General features: G+C 45.5%; 1 protein-coding gene across 1 annotated transcript in view; it reads right to left on the bottom strand.

Moving 5' to 3' along the window:
- ZZZ3 (zinc finger ZZ-type containing 3) overlaps positions 1 to 18,224 on the bottom strand; it is a 333,973-nt gene that overhangs the window by 123,173 nt on the left and 192,576 nt on the right. The window contains exon 10 of the mRNA XM_085602036.1: positions 2,393 to 2,527. Within this exon, the coding sequence (XP_085458162.1) occupies positions 2,393 to 2,527 (135 nt within the window). The remainder of the gene's footprint in view (positions 1 to 2,392; positions 2,528 to 18,224) is intronic.

Here is an 18,224-nt window from a genome sequence, read left to right as displayed (position 1 = left end):
TCCAGTCTGACGCCTAGGGGTTATTCTAAGGTAAGGAATCCATAACGAATAGTCTCTTTCAAATAGATACATTAAGAGATAATAAATGCTTCAGCCAGGCTGTTCATAGCATTCTTGTGTAGTTAAAAAGCAGATCGATAAAATATGAGAAAAATGCAGATGCCAGCAACAACCACTAGAATTGGCTGGCCGTATGTGTGTATTAGTGCTTGTGTGCAGCCGGATGGTGATATAAGTGTAGTGGCAAGTTGGCTGTAGGCTGGGGGAGTAGCAGTGTGATTATAATTTCAGTAATGTGGGCATGTGACTATGGTGGGCCCCGTGAAAGGCAACAGCGTTTGGTATTGGACCTAGGGCTAGCAGTGTAAATTGTTTTGTGTGGAGCACATGAAAGGTGTGCTAATGGACAGTAATGAGGTTGGTGCCTTGCCTAGCTTTACTACTCACAACCAGTATGCCATGCGTTTAGTAATCAGTATCGGTTACTGGTATTTGGTCTTTAAATCCATCATGAATGGTTGGGCCAAAACTAAACAGTACAAGTCTGAACTCCAGTAGTGAAAGGGCTCCACTGGAACATTACTCCCTGACATTTTTTTAATTGAGCACACAGAGTTTAGGGTGGTGTGACTTGTGTGGACTACCCTCAGTTTTCTTACCTACAATGCCCTGAAAAACTCAAACTTTAGGTAGAAACACAAATTTTCCTCCTTTTTCGGTTAATGAAAGTCCCAGAATCAGTGGTGAACAACAAAATTACTAGCATTCAGCATTCCAACATTTCAGCAGATAAAAACAATAATTCATTTGTTTTGCCAGGGCTATTGCCAGCAAAAGAAATGGATGAAAAGTGTGACAGTGTGAAGTTAAATGTAGACTTTGTTGGGCGCTGGTTGGGTCTGTTCCACTCACAGGCGCTAGGCCGAGTCATATAAGCGGGGAACCACTTATCAGAAGTGTGGGAATGCTGGGTGGTAGTAATTTTATGGATGCCCAAAGAATCAGGAAATTTTAGCCAATGTTTGAGGTCTGCAGGGCATTGGCGTTAAGACAAGATAATAGAATGTGTGCAGTCACACCACCCTGAACTCTCCTGAGTGTCTAGTTTTCAGAAATGTCCAATTTTGGCATGTTTCCTGGGAAAGCGGCTAAGCCCGGGTCTAAATTCTGCAGCTACCCACACCATAAAAAAGGGGGTTTTCCACAAAATATATTTCCACACAACCTATGGCGGGGTCTTCAATAAGTAGGAATGCTGGAGACTGGGTGGGCATCGGAGAGGGGGGTGGGGGGGGGGGGGGGAGGCACTATTTCGAATGGGAGTTCAAGGGGATGAAAGAGCCGGTTCCTTACACACACTTCCAATTGGTATCAGGACTACTGAAACTATATGCTTTTATTTTAACAGACTGTGCTGCTCTAGATTGCTACCAGGGTATGTTTTTTGCTTGCCCCCGCTCAGATGCACTGTTGCAGCACCCTCAGGGAACTGAGGAGCTTTACACCAATCCATGCCCGTTCCTCTGCCTGCTGCTTGATGATCCTTTTCAGTTCTCATTTTCTTCCCTACCACCTGTCGCTGCCAAGAATTTTTTATTATAGTTTTAGATTGTTATGTTGGCTTCTACTGCGCATAATTTCTGTCTATGGGAGTTGTTTTGTATGCTGCACAAGACAACGTATGCTCAGCGATGACGCTTATGAGTGGAGGGCAAACATTTAGGCCGCTGTGATGCCCTGCACTACTTGTCTGGAGTGTATGCTAATTTGTGGCTCTTTATCCTTATTCGTTGTTCAGTATTGAATAAAAACAAGTTTTTTATATATATAAAAAAATAAATATATATTAATTCATTCTCTCTCTCTCTCTATCTATATACATATCCATGTTGCATTTTGGGGTCTTTTCTGTGCCAGACACAGGGCCCAGCCACACAAGTAGGGTACCTGGAGAAGTGGCGGAACACAGAATAGTAGAACATTCGTTATTACCATTTAAATTTACCTCCATTTTCTGGGTTCCAAATGCAAGCCAGTGTGCACACAACAGACATTTTGAAACTATGTTCTATGAATCACGGTTGGACGGGTAACACCAAATTCAGAAGTATTCGAATAACCACTAGTCCTAGTGCTTGCACAATTCAAAAATATAGGAGTATACATTTGTAATTTCATTAGATTTTAACATATGAATTGCTGCATGGGCAGTACACAATAAAAATTATAAACTAGAGCTCAGTTGTGTGCGACAACCAACAAACACTATATATTTCACCAACCAGAAGGGTCTGGTCTAACAGAGGTAACAGTAGTTTACATCTCAAAGAAAAGTCAAAAAGTACAATATCAACATTAAATAAGCGATCAAGGAAAAACACTTGCATCTTACCTTAAAGCCAACGTGATGCACAAATCCACCTTCTGCATTGAGCTGCAGGAGCTTCTTCTTCCTAAGCCTCTTCAGGGCAAGAAGTTCTTTGTATTCTGCCGATTCACGACAAGCAAGTGGTATATTTTCTTCATCCTGTTCAAAATATTAAAATCAGAGTTCGCATCAGGATCAAGTAAACCAATTAACTTAATGTTAATATGGCCAAGGATTATTTTAATCGGGATTGCAAATTCGTAAAATATTTGTTTGATTTGTTTGAAAAATCGTGACAAAACGCAACTACTAGGTTCAAGGTCGGCCTGGTCTTAGACAGCAGATTTATTCTAAAAAAGAAATGGAATAAGTCTATTGCTACTCACCCAGCGCCAATACTCAAACTTAATCAGACAGATGATATCATAAAAATCTCACAATAAGCTAGGGAAGACCAAATTTAGCTTTCTTTGTGTTGGACTAGTAAGAAAGCATACCTGTAGCATGCTCAATGTTTTGGATCTCACTTTGTGCAATTGATTTTTGAAATTTATTTTAACTACTTTTTTTTAATCCTTTATTTTGACCGTCGTTGAGGTACGTCTCTGCCCTACAACCTTTACTACCATACTTATTCATGTCCTCCCTTTTTCACTAGCCTTCCCACCTCATGCAGCCTCCAACTGCCCATTGCATTTGTGTTTCCGCCTGGCAAGCCTAGGCCCTTCTGGCAGCTTCAAGTAACTTTTCTCCCTCCTTCATCCGAGAAGCTACTAGCAAACTTACATTTACATTGTTAGCTGAGCAGCAAGAAATTGAGCAGGATGCAGCTTTTTTTGTTTTGTTTTATAAACACATTTGGTAACAAGTCTGTTGTCAATGTGTAATATTCACTGTGTACAGCCAAGAAAGAATAAAAACACCTTGCATAATATTAGCATCCACCCCATGAATTAACACTGGCCTTGTCCAGGAAGGTAGTCCCAGCACGTTACAAAAAAGCTCATTTGATCACTCCTTCAAACACCTGGACTGGATGTGTATGTCCAGGCCAACAGTCATTTTGCGTCATATTTTTAGACGTTATTTTAGGGAGAAAAAAGCAGTCGCCCTATCTGCAAAACTGTGCTTTTTTTTTTTTTAATTACTACTCACGTCAGAATTATTGTTTTTCTGCTGACCAGGGGTGAAAAACGGGTGTGGCAAGAGGCGAGCTGCATCTCACAATCTGCTGCTTCTGATACATTTGAACTTGCAAACAGCATGTGCAAATATTGTTCCTTCTATTCAATTAATTCACTCCGTACAACATGCACAGCACTGCAGGTGTCAACGGAGTTGAAATGTGGAACCACACTGTGGTTCAGCACGGTGCTTTCCTGCGACTCCTGTTATTTTACCCATTGTTGATGGCTGAAAAGTAGAGGACATTCCTGTACCTAATTCACACTAAAGCATGCCTCGAGATAAATAAAGTGCAGTCCTGCCCTAAATAAACTCTACTTCACATTTTACTAGTATCCTGATTTGTTATTTTGTTTCCTCTGCCTAGGCTTTGAATCCAGCATATCGAGCACCGGGCCTGTTCTAAGCGGCCAGACTGACCCTCCCCCTCCTGGTAGGAAAAATAGTGGATGAGCCTGAACTGGCCCAGCTTCTTCTTAGTGACAAATCATAGTGAGGATACAAATAAGTCTTTTAGTGGTGGCTTGTCAAATGGACCGGCCACGCGGCCCAGCTCTACCCATTTGGCTACTTTCCGCCTTGCCACTTCGGTACTGTCTGTAGCAGACTCAAGTTTTTTGCAGAGCCTCCCTTCTAAAGGTCACACATAGGGTATGATAAAGCCGTTCCTGAAGACTTCTGCTAGTGTGTCTCTTCCTTCCTACAGTACTGGTGGAGTAACTGGAGAAGTAGTTGGCGTACAATTGGGGTGGGCGCCAGTTATCATCCCTTCTGCCTTCTACACCTGGGACTCTGTCACTTTTTAAATGGACTCTGTCACTTTTTAAATGGGATTTTTTTCTCACTACTCCCTTTCCCCTTTCTACACTCGCTGGCCAAGTGGTTTCCCCGCCACAACTGCTGCAAACCTGTTTGAATTTGCACCTTAATCCCCATTTGCACTCACCCTTTCCAAACTTCCAGCAGGTTGTGACCGTGCGTGTTTATGGTTGTGACCGTGCGTGTTTACGCCTGTGTACTGTTTGCTCTTGCTGCCCTGAAGGCACCACTGTTTTTCTCCTTCCCCCGTAGGAACGAAAGGACTGCTCATGTGTCTCCACCCCCTCTTGCGCGGTGACCATGCGTTCGATAAATCCAGCTACATCCTGGTGATCCCAGCTTATGATGGGCCTTGTCTGCATTCTCATCTGATTTTAGCCATGCTTTCCCCTGGTACTTGCGCTGCATGCACCTTCTCCTCACACAGCAACAGGGTAGCTGCACTCTGTGGACATTTCCCAACAAACACACACACCAAGGTGTGAAAGGAGTGTATTCAATTCTCAATGGACTCCTTCAACCTGGGCTTGAGCCTTTCCCTTGTGTCCTCCTCATTCTTGTCCTGAAACACCAGATCCAGACCGGTCTGCCTGGCCTCTAGCAATGAAAATATATCAATGAATTCCTTGCATCACATGTTTTTAACGGCCAAGCAACCATGCTTACCAGTCCGGTCTCACATGCAAGTACAGGTGGATCACCTGGGGAAGCCCTAATGTACTCGCTGGTCGGTATGCCGTTATCCCAATGGGGTATTGCCCCCACTGTGCCACTGTTAGGTCTGTACCCAGTGCGTCCCATGTATCTGCTTGATGGGAGTCCGGCTTCACTCCTTGTGCTGTTCCTCCGCGTGGTGCCTGCTTGTCGGAGCATCCATTGTTTGCGCTGGCTGCTACTGCCATGGTGCGCCTACCCGCTCCCTTTCTCTGTGCCAGGGATCACCATTCTGCCTCGTCCCACATCCTGCGTCTGCCCCTGCCAGTAATAGTGGTTTGGCCATGAGAGGGGTTGGGGTTGGGGGGGAAGCCCCCTAGGCTTCCTGCCCAGATTACCATGCTGTGGGTACCATTGGCAGTAGCAAGTATTGTGCGCACCCCATGGGTTGCCCTGTCGATGAGATCACTGTGTTGACTATTTCAACCTGTATCCTTCTTCATGGCGCTCGCCACCACGAATTGCGTGTACACCATGCTCTTCTGTCACCTGGGCTTCCCCCACCCAGTCCCAGGCTGTGCGTATTACACCATTAGTTGCAGGGAGTCCTCCATCTGGTCCTTGGTGGGCACCACTGTGAAGGCTGCACATGGCAGCTGGGGCCCTGCTGTGTCTGGGTCCCACTCACTGCTATGCCGGTGATAGTATGCGGCCCTCGAGTCTGTGCTACTGCTTGTGTTTCTACAGTGCCTTCTCTTGTGGCTTCTCTATCAGTGCCTTCTCTTGTGGCTTCTCTATCGTCTCTTCTCCCGGGGTTCACGGCTCCTGAGCTCATGCTGCTTCTAGACTCCCTTCTGTGGCGTCCCACTTGTTGTGCCTTCTTGTGCCCCCTTGGGGCTCTCTTGGACTGCTGCTCCTGCTCCTCCCACCACATAGGGGCTAGTCCGGCCCAGTACCTGCTCCAGCAAACCGTTTCAGTGCAGGTTCGCCGATTCCTTCACCCGATGAAGGAACTACTTCACGTTCTTGTCCCCTTGCTTCCTTGGTGCCTTTGGGATTGCTGTCACTCTGCCCCACCCACTGGGAGGGGTTGGTTTCCTTGGATTGCTTCCTGTCTCCGTGTCCTTGGCCCCCCTCCTTGAACCTTGCACGCTTCTTGCATGCCCATTTACCAGGTCTGCACCTGGGGGGCTGTCACCTTTTTTCACCCTTTTCACGCATCTTTCAGCGTGCTCTGTGGCCTCCTTCATGGTCCCCCATTGGTGGAGTGGGTCTGCCTTCTGCTAGCACTAGTTCCCTTGCGCATGATAATCAACCACTTCTCTGGTTTCTCTAGGTACCTCAGCAGCTCAGTGCAATTGTTCTAATCCGGATCCCCACAAACCTCAGCTTTGAAGCCCCTCAGTGGACCTTCTTATTCTTTCCTGCTCCCCTGCTTTTCCCCCGTAGTGGTGGGAGGGGCGGGGGTTGTGTGCTCTGTACTTTGCCCCTTTGACCTCGGGCTCTGGGATCACTGAAATTAGCCCCTGAGCATTTATTAGAGGGGGGAGGGGGGCTTGCATACAGGCATGTGCCCCAGCTGCTTTGAAGCACGTTATTTGATTTAAAATTACTCAGTTTCTACCGGAGCATCCGGCTGTACCCTTTTCCTGCCAGTCAGGGGAATGCTTTTCCCCAAATGAAGAGACACTCCAGCCGCAATGGAGCCTTTGTTCTACAGTGGTGCCCCCAACTCAGCAGGTCAACAAAAAAAAACAAAAAAAAAAAAAAAAAAGACAATGCTGTCTCCAATCAAGCCACGCCAAGCTAGCGTGGCGTGGCTGCCAGTCCAACAAAAGGCAGCATGCTTCGCTCCCGGCCTCTGCTCCATTCACTCTCACCGCCACTTTCTGCGCTCCCTTTATTTATAAAGTTTTGTACGTTGCAACATGACCCAGGCGGGTAGTAGAGCGCTTCACAAATTTGGGTAGGTAGGATACACTAGTGGGAAGAGAACATTTGTTACATATATATGCAAGGCGCGAACATGACCCCTGCGGGTCTCAGAGCGCTCACATTAGGGATGGACGGATACAGTAATGGGAGAAGAACATTCAACACATGTACATAGCATGTTAATGTTATTCACAGGTATAAAACCATGTAATAGTCAATCAAGGCATCAGTATAGGGGGCAGAAATGAAGCAGCAGAGCCAAGGCCTTTAGGGCAGAAACTGGAGTATTAGGATATTTTTCACTTCCTTTCTGAAAAAAGCAGTGGGAGAGACTCGGACTTCCGGAGTTAGAGAGTTCCAAATCTTCAGGGCAATGCCTGAAAAGGCTCCGTTACTCGTTCTCATTTTGTGGAAAATCTGTGGTTTTCGGAGCATTGAACATCAACTTCGTGATGGTCTGCAACCCCCTGATAATTCTAATTTTTGAGCCAGAGAAAATGGGGGGCCTTGAAATGAAGGGTTCTGTGAGTCATGCAAGCAATTTTTAGCTGTATTCTTCAATCAAACGGCAACCAGTGTCAAGCCTTGGTCTAGTCCCTCTGCCGACCGCTTGCCTGTAGTTGACCCCTTCCCCACCCCCGTGGCACTGTCGCTGGTGGTCCGCTGTGGTGTTCTGCTCTCACACCTGTGTAGCGGCCTCACTCCTGCTTCGCCACCTTTCGCAAATCGTGGGAGGAGCATTCTCGCTCCGATGCTTCTCTCCTGCTCTGCTTCTCGGTTCCTGTGCTGTGCAGCAGCAATCAATTCTTCCAGCAACAGTGCTGGGGAGTGCATGTCCTGGATCGCCTTTTTTACCACATCTGTGGCCACGTTCACTCTCTATCATTGGCCCATTTAAAAAAAAAAAATGAAGTTTAGCACGCTTTGCACCCTTCTGCTCCCAGGCCCTTTGGTCTTGCCCACGGGGGAGGTTAGCAGCCATCCCTCTAGGGTTGGATGTACCTCCCGATCCGGCATATTCCTTCTTACTTTGTCTGCAGTAAATTTCAATAATTAGTAAATATGGGTCAATACATTTGACTGAACGATATTTTGTTCAAAATAGGTTTCACTAAATTTAAGTTAAGACTTTCCTTTCAAGTAATGTCAACGGGTGCACATCATTCAATGGATGGTCCACTCCAGATGTACAGTAGAACGGTGTCTTACATACCCAATTTTATTTCTGCTCCATTGCTTTTGTGCAATAAAGCAGTGGCAGGCCTTGAAATCTTACGGTATGCGTTCCAAACATCTAGAGATAGTCTATCTCAAAACAGGTTTTACTTACAATTTTGAACTGCTTTAAAAGGTAAAAAAAACCTGCCATTGTTAATGGCAAATATTATAGTTGCTCTTAAAACAGGCCAAGGTTCACCAATCAAAAGCCAACTTCAATCGCATTAGAAGTTCAAAGAAAAGATATGAAGTATAGATAGATGAAAAGGGCATAATGCATGACGTCTTGACTAAACAATCTCAAGAGAAGCAGCAAAGTTGTGAAGACAGCAATGGCCTTAACCTGCACTCGCATCTTTAGACTGATTTTAACAGTACTCTGAGCCTGCAGAACTCGTAAACAATAATCAAGTAACTTTAGTTATGGAAATCCTCATTGACCACTGTCTTGCCCTTACTGATTTTTCAGAATTTCATATTTATTTTTGAAGTTCTATAGCATTAGCCAGGTGCCAGCGAGATCTGCAGACACGATAAACAACTCTGCATACAATGCAGAAGCAAAACAATACCACATCTCAAAGGAAGGGAGGTTCGCATGTTATGTTACATTAAAAAAAACAATACAGAAAGGGTAGAACCCTACATCAGCCTTTGTCAGCCTTCATTATGACACTATCCAGCCTCACAGCTGCAATTCATTTCTCTTTCTGTGCCCTCAGACTGACAGTAGGCAAAGCTAACTTGTAGACTTATTAACTCCTAAAATACCACTCCACAGAACGGAGAGGGTACTAGGTAGTGAGGAACTTGCCTAGGAGTATCCAACAGAAAGTGAGTTACCAACTTAAAGTTACCTATTCTTTTGATGCATACCTCCAAAAGCAAATTCTTCACCTTGTGAATCAAAGTCAAAGCAATGCCCCCTCCAAGTAGGTGGGTCTGAGGAGTGGGCTTTACAACTGGAAGTCCTGCACTACCAAGAAGGCAAATGACCATGCCTGTAAACCTGAAAATCCATACAGTAGTGCTTTGTGAAAGAATGGGCGGAGGCCCATTTAGCTGCTTGGTACAAGTTCAAAACAAGGAGACCTCAACCCAGGGCTGTAGTTATGGAATTTCCCTTAGTGGGATGAGCTGTAAGGCCCTCAAGAGGGTCTTTTATAAGAAGGTAAACACAGTTTGATGTAAAGAAAAATCTTTCACAATACGGTCAGTGTCTGAAACGCCTTTTTTTCTGTGCACTGGCAAGTCCAGAGAGGTGACTATCCGGTCCATGCTCCTTAGTCCTATCATTGTAGAACCCAAATTCAGGCTCTACATCAAACAAGTGTGGACTATCCTACCCCTTGGAGGGAAAGCAAGAATGCAGGGAGCGTGACAGGCTGTCCCACATGAGAGGGTGATATCACTTCGAGAAGAAAAGAAGGACACATTTTAAGTACTAGCTTGTCAGGAAAGAACGTAGTGTACGGAGTTTGAATTCACAATGCCTACAGTTCACCAACATGACACATAGAAGTGATTCCATGAGAAGCGCAGTCTTTAAAATTAGAGGCCACGAGGTAGAGCAATGCAAAATCTCAAAAAGCACATACTAAGTAAGCCTGGGCAAAGCACTACGCTACGCTCATGTAGTTTGCGCTACTTTGCACTACGCGAACTGCCCGTAGCACAGTGCGAACATGCGTAGCGTAGTATTGCGTAGTGCTGCGGTCATTTTTTGCTTGCTCGCGGTCCTCAACGTCAAGTTGGTGACCGCGAGCAAGCAAAATGACATCCCGGCAAGACTTTTTCCTTGTTCGCGATCAGCAACATCAAGTTGGCGATCGCGAGCATGGAAAATAAACGTCCCGGCGAGATTTCCAACGCGAGGAGGTCAGGGTTCTCATTGCGAGTTGTCGCGTATGCTCGCGACCGCTCGCGATGAGAAACTACCAGTTCGCGTTGAGAAAGCTGCTGCTCGAGTAAAAATCTACTCGAGCAGCAGAAAACTAAAGCTCGCACTGTGCAAGATGCCATTCTCAATGATTGCACAGTGCCGGTTGCTTGTCCGCACTGTGCAATCATTGAAAACGACATCTGGTACAGTGCGAACAAGGTACTACGCAGTTCGCGAAGTGCTACGCGTAGCTCACGTAGTGCGAACTGCACTTTGCGTAGCTGCGCAAAGTGCTACTTTGCGAACTACGCCCAGGGTTAATACTAAGTGATCTAAACAAAGAGGCAAACTAAGATCAGTGGCAGAGGTGGAAAACTATTTAGGACACCAGAATCCCTATGAAGACGGAGTGTGATCCCACTTGAGGAGGGAAGTCAAGAGCGCACAAGGTGAAGATACTCTAAGCCACCTATGGGTGCAGTTGACAATTCTGATCTGCAAGATGATGCCTGCTGAGCTTGTCTGCTTTGACTGGGACTTGCGGTCATGGAGTTTTTTTGGAGGTCCATTCCCTACCATCTCCTCATAGCCTTCAGATGCCAAATGACACAATCCATATTGCTTGTTGTAGTAACACATGGCAGAAGAGTCACCTGTCAACATCTCAATGGACCTGCCCTTGATGGATGCAAGAAATGCCTTAAGAGCCAGGATCATGGCGTGCAGCTCCAGAAGACTGAAGTGATGAAGGTGTTCTACTGGAGACCAGAGACCTCTGATCACCATGACGTCTGGACAACCTCATCACCACCAGTAATACCTCCAGAGGAGAAAGGGAGAACAACCTGCCACTTCCACACAACTGCGGTACTTGCGACATGAGCCTGATTCAGGCTAAGGCCCTGAATAAGAGTCAGACGTCCCCGGGGCTTGATGGAGTGCAAGGCCAAAATTAAGGCTTGCCTTATTAATTGTAGATCCTTGGCCAAGCATGCTACGGAGGTGTGGTCAATCCTAAGTGATGGTATTTGGGATATGATGTTTCTTACAGAAACCTGGCTGAACTTGGATACGGTATCATCAATTGCACTAGCTATACCTCCTGGCTTCAACATGTTCCATGCCAACCGAGATGGCGGGAAAAAGGGGGGCGGGGTGGACATTATTCTTAAAGACTCGTGGCAGATGGTGTCTTCTGACCCGCTGTCCGAGCAGGGCATTGAAGGTCTTAATTTCTGTATACAATTTCTGTCGTGAGGTTTTCAAAGTAGTTCAATCCTTTTTTAACCCCACGGCGTTGGAGACCAAAGTAATACCAACCCAAGCCTTGTGTGAAAAAATTGCCAATCACTTTGAAAGTAAAATTTTAAAGGTCTACGACTCCTTTGTGCCGTCGGAGCCAACTATGGCTACAGACAAATCTCCGATCGCGGCAGAGGCAGCTGTGCTTATCAAGTTCATCCCAATACTACCTCAGGAAGCTCTAGCTGTAATCCAGAAAGGTCGCTCAGGCGCTCCCGACGATCCTTGTCTGCCCAAACTGTGGAAAACACTATCCGCCTCTCTGATGGATACGCTACTTCAGTTATGGAACTCGTCTCTGGACACTGGCATCTTTCCGGACATCTGGAAACATGCGACACTTCTTCCTTTAAGGAAGAAACCAAATGGGGACCCGGAAGATCTCAGTAATCTTAGACACATCTCTTTACTGGTACAGCGACAATTGACCACTTTCATTGAGCAGAGAGGGGCCCTGCAGGACACACAATCGGGTTTTAGGGCCGTCTTCAGCACGGAGACCGCTCTCCTCGAAGTTGCAGAGTCAGTAAGATGGTCGCTGGACTCAGGAGCATCGGCTTTGCTGGTGCTCCTGGATTTGTCTGCGGCTTTTGATACCGTGGACCATTCCATACTGGTCCAGAGACTACAAGGCGTGGGTCTCGAGGGGAAGGTCTTGACCTGGCTGACATCCTATTTGAGTGGGCGGCACTCAAGATTGTTGCACGGGCCATTTAGACACAGCTGAGAGGGGTTAGGTTCGTGGGGTGTGAGAATCCAAATGATTGGTGCATGGAGGCGTGACGTTGGTTTTAAAACGACGTGAGCAAAGTGTAGTGCGAAATCATTATTATTGCAATCAACGACAGAGGTGCACGAGTACGCTATATTGCTGACACCACCTTCATTTAGGTAATTCACAGCGTTATTTTTGGTTTGGATTTGAGCTGGGTGGGTGAATTGAAAAAACGTGGGATTTAGAGGGGTTGCATAGTTTAGTTGAAAGGGGAGTTTAGAGAGGTTCAGGGTAAGGATGTCACGTTGTCATTTGTGGGTTGGGGAGACGGATGGGTTTACAGATAGTATGGGTATGTTAGTAAGTTATACATGTGTCAAGGAGAGGGTGGGGTGAGTTCATTAATGGCGATGAAATATATTTTGTTATTCATTCAGGTCTGTTGTTTACTGTCAATTGAGCTGTTTTTTAATTTATTGCAGTGACCCCTGACGAAGAGTCGTATGAGACTCGAAATGCATTGGGCAGAGAGCAATGAGTCTACTCAGACGCATATATAACTGTTTGGATTACGTGTTACTGTGAAAAGCCTGGATGGGCGCGCAGTATCGATGTGAAATTTTGACATAACGCTGTCTCTGCAGTGATTAAGTTTGGAAAGAAATTATGGATTAACGCTGGTCTACTAATGAAAAAATGGTTTAAAGTGGAATACATGGATTTACGACAGGGAAATGTTCCCCATTCAGCAGTGCGACAGAGATGGTGCGAGATGAGTGCCTTGTTGCTAACACTTGTATGTAGTACTGTGACTGGGACGGATCACAGAATCTGATCGCACGCACTACATGAAGATAATTCTAACATCGATGGACACACAAAAGGGAAGGAGTGCAACCTCTATTTTCACGTATATGCTTGTCCCTGCAATGTCATTGTGAACCGCGGCCAGGGAGAGGCTGAAAGGCCTGCCAGGTTGGTGTAGGGACCGAACGCTGGTGTAACTGGATATATCTGCCATTGCTGCAAATAGGCCAAATTTGTTGAAAATGTCTGGTGGGGGGAAAAAGGCTCAAAGAATGTGCTGTGGCCTGGCTTTCCTTAAGCCGTTCCAGGGCAGTATCAGCCTCATCACCAAAAAGGGGAGAGCCATCGAACAGCATGTTCCTCAAAGATGCCTAGACATCTCCAGAGAAGTTGGCAGACCTCATCCAGAAGTGGTGCCGAAGTGCCACACTTGTACCCATCGCTCGACCTAAGCAGCTGGTCACATCCAGACCAAATTAGAAACTTTGCTGCATCTTGGCCATACTTGATAGCTTGGGTCAGGGTCATCTGGAGGTCATCTGGGACTGCAGTCAATATTTGAGCCACTGTGTCCCATGCAAACTGGGGGACCAGGCCTAGAAGGTAGCTGGCATTCACTGAACAGAGAGCAAGGCTTGTGGAAGAAAAAATATGCTTGTCAAAACTTTCTATTGGCTAAGACCTTCAATCAGGTGGGGTTTTATGTTACTGGTGGACACCTGCACCACCCAAACTGCGAGTAGTTTGTAGCGTAAGAAAAGCAAGGTTATCTGGATCTGGGGAATGTTGCCGAGTGATCTGCCTGTTGACTGGTGGAAAATGGTTTAATCAAAGTGCCCAAGAGGATACCAGCAAGAGCTTCATTAAACATCAATAGATGTTCTGTAGGAGCTTGACCAGGCTGGAGCACCTCTGTCAAAAACAGTGATCTTCACCTCCATAGTGAGAAGTTGTAGGTCTAGTACTTATGCTGCCTTTGGTATAATGGCAAAGGAGGCACTTTCCGCAGTGGCAGGGCTAAAAGGCAACATAAGACCAGTGTCTGGATAAGTATCCAGGTCACTGGCATCTTTGAGTGCTTTGTACAAATTTTCTTCATCATATTGTGGGACAAAATAGTCCCCCCTCATCAAACTGGTCATTGTCTGACTCAATGTTGAAAGAATAATCCAAAGTCTGGGCCTTACTGTGTGGTAAGAGCAAAGTATCAAATTCAAAGGAATTGCCCGCTGGCTGAGTCCGGTAGGAATGTAGCACAGCCTAAGTCGAGGTCATGGTGGACTCTACATCACAAAGCACAATCGGCTATAAATGCTTTTCCGGCGTTGATGCAAAGAGATCTGGGGTAGCGGGTTGCGGTGGAACCAGAGTTGGCACTGGAGCCTGAGCTGAACCGGATGCAAGTTAAAAGGGTACAGAATGTGCCAAGAGCACACCTGCTGGCAGAAGCTCAACTAAAGGCCCCTACGGATCCTTGGGGCCCGGAGATATGCCAGAGGAAACAAGTAAAGTCCAGAAAATAGGTAGCATTGCCTCCCTAAAGACCTCCACTTACTGCAACAACACCAACAGACTGGAAAGTTGGAGTGCATCGGAACTAGATATGGAATCTGCTCTGATAGAAATTGGAAGCCTGACTGTGAGGCACGCTGATGACCTTGAGCCTTCTCTTGAGTTCAAGAGGTCTGGGAAGGGGTAGATACCCGATTCAATTTCTTATGCTCCTTTCTGGGTTTACCCAAAGACTGACTGCGAAGATGATCTGACACAGGATTCAGACTTTCCTTTTGACCGGTTATGGACACACAACTTCAACTTGGTCTCATACGGCCTTTGGATTCTTTAAAGAACAGGTGTTATAGGCCCCAGAATCATACTCTGCCTCCAGGCACCATGAGCATACCTTATGAATGTCTGCCACAAACATCTGTTTGACAGTGCCTACATGGCTTGTACCCAATTGTTTGAGGGGGAATGAGGCTCCTTTTTTCTGTGCACACTGTATAGAAATGTTTTTTTTAAAAAAAAGACTAAAAGACAATGGAATAAGCTCAGGAGGCGAGGAAAGAAAGGAATGGACGTCAGCGTGTATGGGTGACGCTTTTATGTGGCTCCACTGGTCACTTCCAGAGCAGAACGACATTAGCGTGAAGCCGCATAACGTCATTTACTGGTGTTTTTTGTTAGGAATTTTGCTTAAAAGTTTCCAGATCCAGTCTGATGTTCGAGGGAATACACACATGGTGTGGAATCTACAGTTTGATGTATTCACTGGAAGTGTATTTGCGGACAGGTAGCGCACTGATCTGTGGGAGTACTATAGATAGCGAAGTGCTTGTGTGTGTTGTTGCTACATCTGGTACCATGAGCGATACCATGATGTACCAAAATTGTATGCGCTCCAGTAGCTCTTCAAGTGCTGCTCAATAGTGCACTGTAAGACACCATGCTCAATACATGTCCTTGCCGTCTATTGTATGCATCTCTGTGCTTGCAGTCATCTGGGAGTCACCTTGACAGTAGGCATAAACGGCAAAAACCGGAACACTGAATTCCATTCTGGGAAAAGGAGGGCAAACTTTGGGCATCTTAATTTGCCAAGCAAAAGCCATGAATTCCAACAAAGGGAGTGGACAGATCTTGTAAAACTGCCAAGATGGTGGTCTGTCCATAGTAGGTTATCTGATCTTCCCAATGCAATACAAAGTAACTCTTGAGTTGTTAGTTTCTCTTTAGTTCATATATGTGGAGGGATTCCAAGTGATGGATGCGTCACAAAATATGTGTTCCCTTTTTTGTTGCATTCTTCATCCCTTAAATACAACTTTTGATCCAGATTTTTCCCCTCTAGCAGTTGAAACTTAAGACTGGATTGTGTTCTGCATACTACACATTCTCTTCCCTGATGTCAAGGGGTACCTTTTACCTAGCTGATCACTTCAATATTACCCTTCACTTAACCAAGCGCTAATGTTTGTACCCCTCCTTCATGGGAAACAAGGAGATACTTGTTATCTCGCACCTATACTATTATGTGAAGAGTAACACCTGTGATGTAGGCAGCCTTCCCCAGGCAATCAAGAACAAGACTGATCTTTTTAGCATCCTTGACAGCCATCAAGCCTAGATGGGTACTATTTTGTGGGCATACTTCCATCATATTTTAATCGCTGTGGCTGTATGTGACTGAAGTTAAAACAGTGACATGGGTGCTAACGGATCGCTTGCTAATGAAAGGATGAAAAAAAAAAAAAAAAAAAAAAAAAGAGTGGCTTGTCTTAAATGCTTGGCTGCTTATATGGTAGACTGCTCAAAGCATGAATACTGTCGCACTTGTGAATACCTATCATCTATGAAAGGGTCTAAATTCTACTTTTGAAACATACTGACAGGGGTTAGGGAGCTGTACAGAGGTTTGGGGAATAGTCTTGCATCAACCATGGCATACCTTCTGCAGTTCACACAGGATTGATAAAAGAGCAACCTAATGAAATGGGCATGGACATTGGAATTATACAACCAGGAATGCTATCTGCTTTGAAAAATCCACTTGTTAGACCAGACATCCTTGGCATGGTATTACCCCTAGACTTTTTGCCTTCACTCCCTGATTTTTGCTGAACTCATTTTTGTTGGCATTAGGAATCATTGCACTTTCCTTCTTTACTTGCAAGTCTCTAGTAAATAGTACTATGTATACATAGGGCCTGTAAATGATGTAAGTAGACCGACATTCACCCTCAATTGTGAACTTGCTTTTCAAGAAATTAAGGTGGACCTTTTTGTTCATGCCATATCTTCAAAATCTTTACTATTATTTTTTTTTCATTTAAATCAGGCTTAGATCACTCACTTCCACAGTGCACATAAGACTTTGAAAACCTTCAAAATAGAACTCAAAAACAAAACCTTTTATTGATGTGAAACTTACAAAAATGCCCAATCAATAACAGTGGTGACAGAACATAATGAATTGTTAGTCCACAGACTGAGGTTCAAGTGTCTGTCCTCACAATTCACAATTTTGAAAATGCCACTCTTAGAAAGTTTGCATTTTATTTTGCCCAAACCAACTGTGCCTTTCTTCCACCGTCCTGGTTCACATGTCTGTGAATGACTCTACTGATGTAGGTTGTGTATTGCTTCTACACATGTGAACAAAGAAGGCTTAGGTGTAGGGAAAGGGGGTCTTCCCGACAGGATGGCTGCGGCAGGGCTGTACACCCTCCTGATTACACTTCAAAGGACTCTGCCTGCAGCATCCAAAAAGGAACCCAACACAGGCCTGCCATTGTCACACTAGACAGTTTGGAGCCAGGACCAGGGAAAGGAAGAAGAACAGACAACCAGTTTTGGGGGTAGGTCATCTAATCCCCCAACACTAAGGCTCACACCAGTTATTAAAGGACAAGGTACTTACCTTTGGTAACTTGTTATTTGGAAGAGACATGATGTAGCTGCTAATTCCTTACCTGTGAACTTCCAGGTGTCAGGCTGGATCCAGAAGATTTGTCTTAGCAGTACTCCTGCATGCCAGTAGGTTGCGTCGGTCGATTCCAAATGACATCATAGGGCATCCGTGTCATCTATATAGGAGCCTCCTCAGCGCGCTGATGGCAGTACTTTTCACGCCAGAAGTGCAAATCCATGAAGTTAACGGACAATGGTGTGTTTAAACAACTAGGGCCCTGAAAGGGAACAGCCCTGACATGAAGAACTGACCCACAGTGAGGAGGGGGATGGGTGGGTCAGTAAGGAATCTGCAGCTAGATCATTTCTCTACCTGATAAGGCGGTACCGAAAGTAAGTAACTTGTCAACCTGATTGAGATCTAGCCGCAGATTCCTTACCTGTGAGCAGACGCCATCCACAGAGAAGGGAATGCGGAAAGGTTTTAACCAGAAAGTCCTGTTGGACCGAACGGCCAAAAAGGTCATTACTACGGACCGGATTGTCCATGCAATAATGCTGAGCAAACTTGTGCAGGGATGCCCGTAGCTGCCTGCCAGAGGTCAAGAACTGGGACCCACTCTGGAGAGCCGTGGTGGCTGACTTCGCTCTGGTGGAATGAGCTCAGAGGCCTTCAGGAGACCACTTCTTTACCAGAGTGTAACAGATTTCAATACAAGGGATAACCCATTTGTAGGAAAGTAGGATCTGCTTCTTATGGTTACCCCCACTTTTTTATAGATGTAATACTGTTTTGACTAGTTTGACTGCTAATCAGGACCCAGTCTATCTGCTTTCTCCTTAAACTGTTATGCTATGTACTTTGGTACACTCCAGATTGGATACTGGGGTACCCTTGTCAGTCCCTAGTATATGGCACCTATGCACCC

This window comes from Triturus cristatus, chromosome 4_2 (genome assembly GCF_964204655.1).
Source record: "Triturus cristatus chromosome 4_2, aTriCri1.1, whole genome shotgun sequence".
Lineage (NCBI taxonomy): Eukaryota > Metazoa > Chordata > Amphibia > Caudata > Salamandridae > Triturus > Triturus cristatus.
This window is presented reverse-complemented; position numbering and strand designations above follow the sequence as displayed.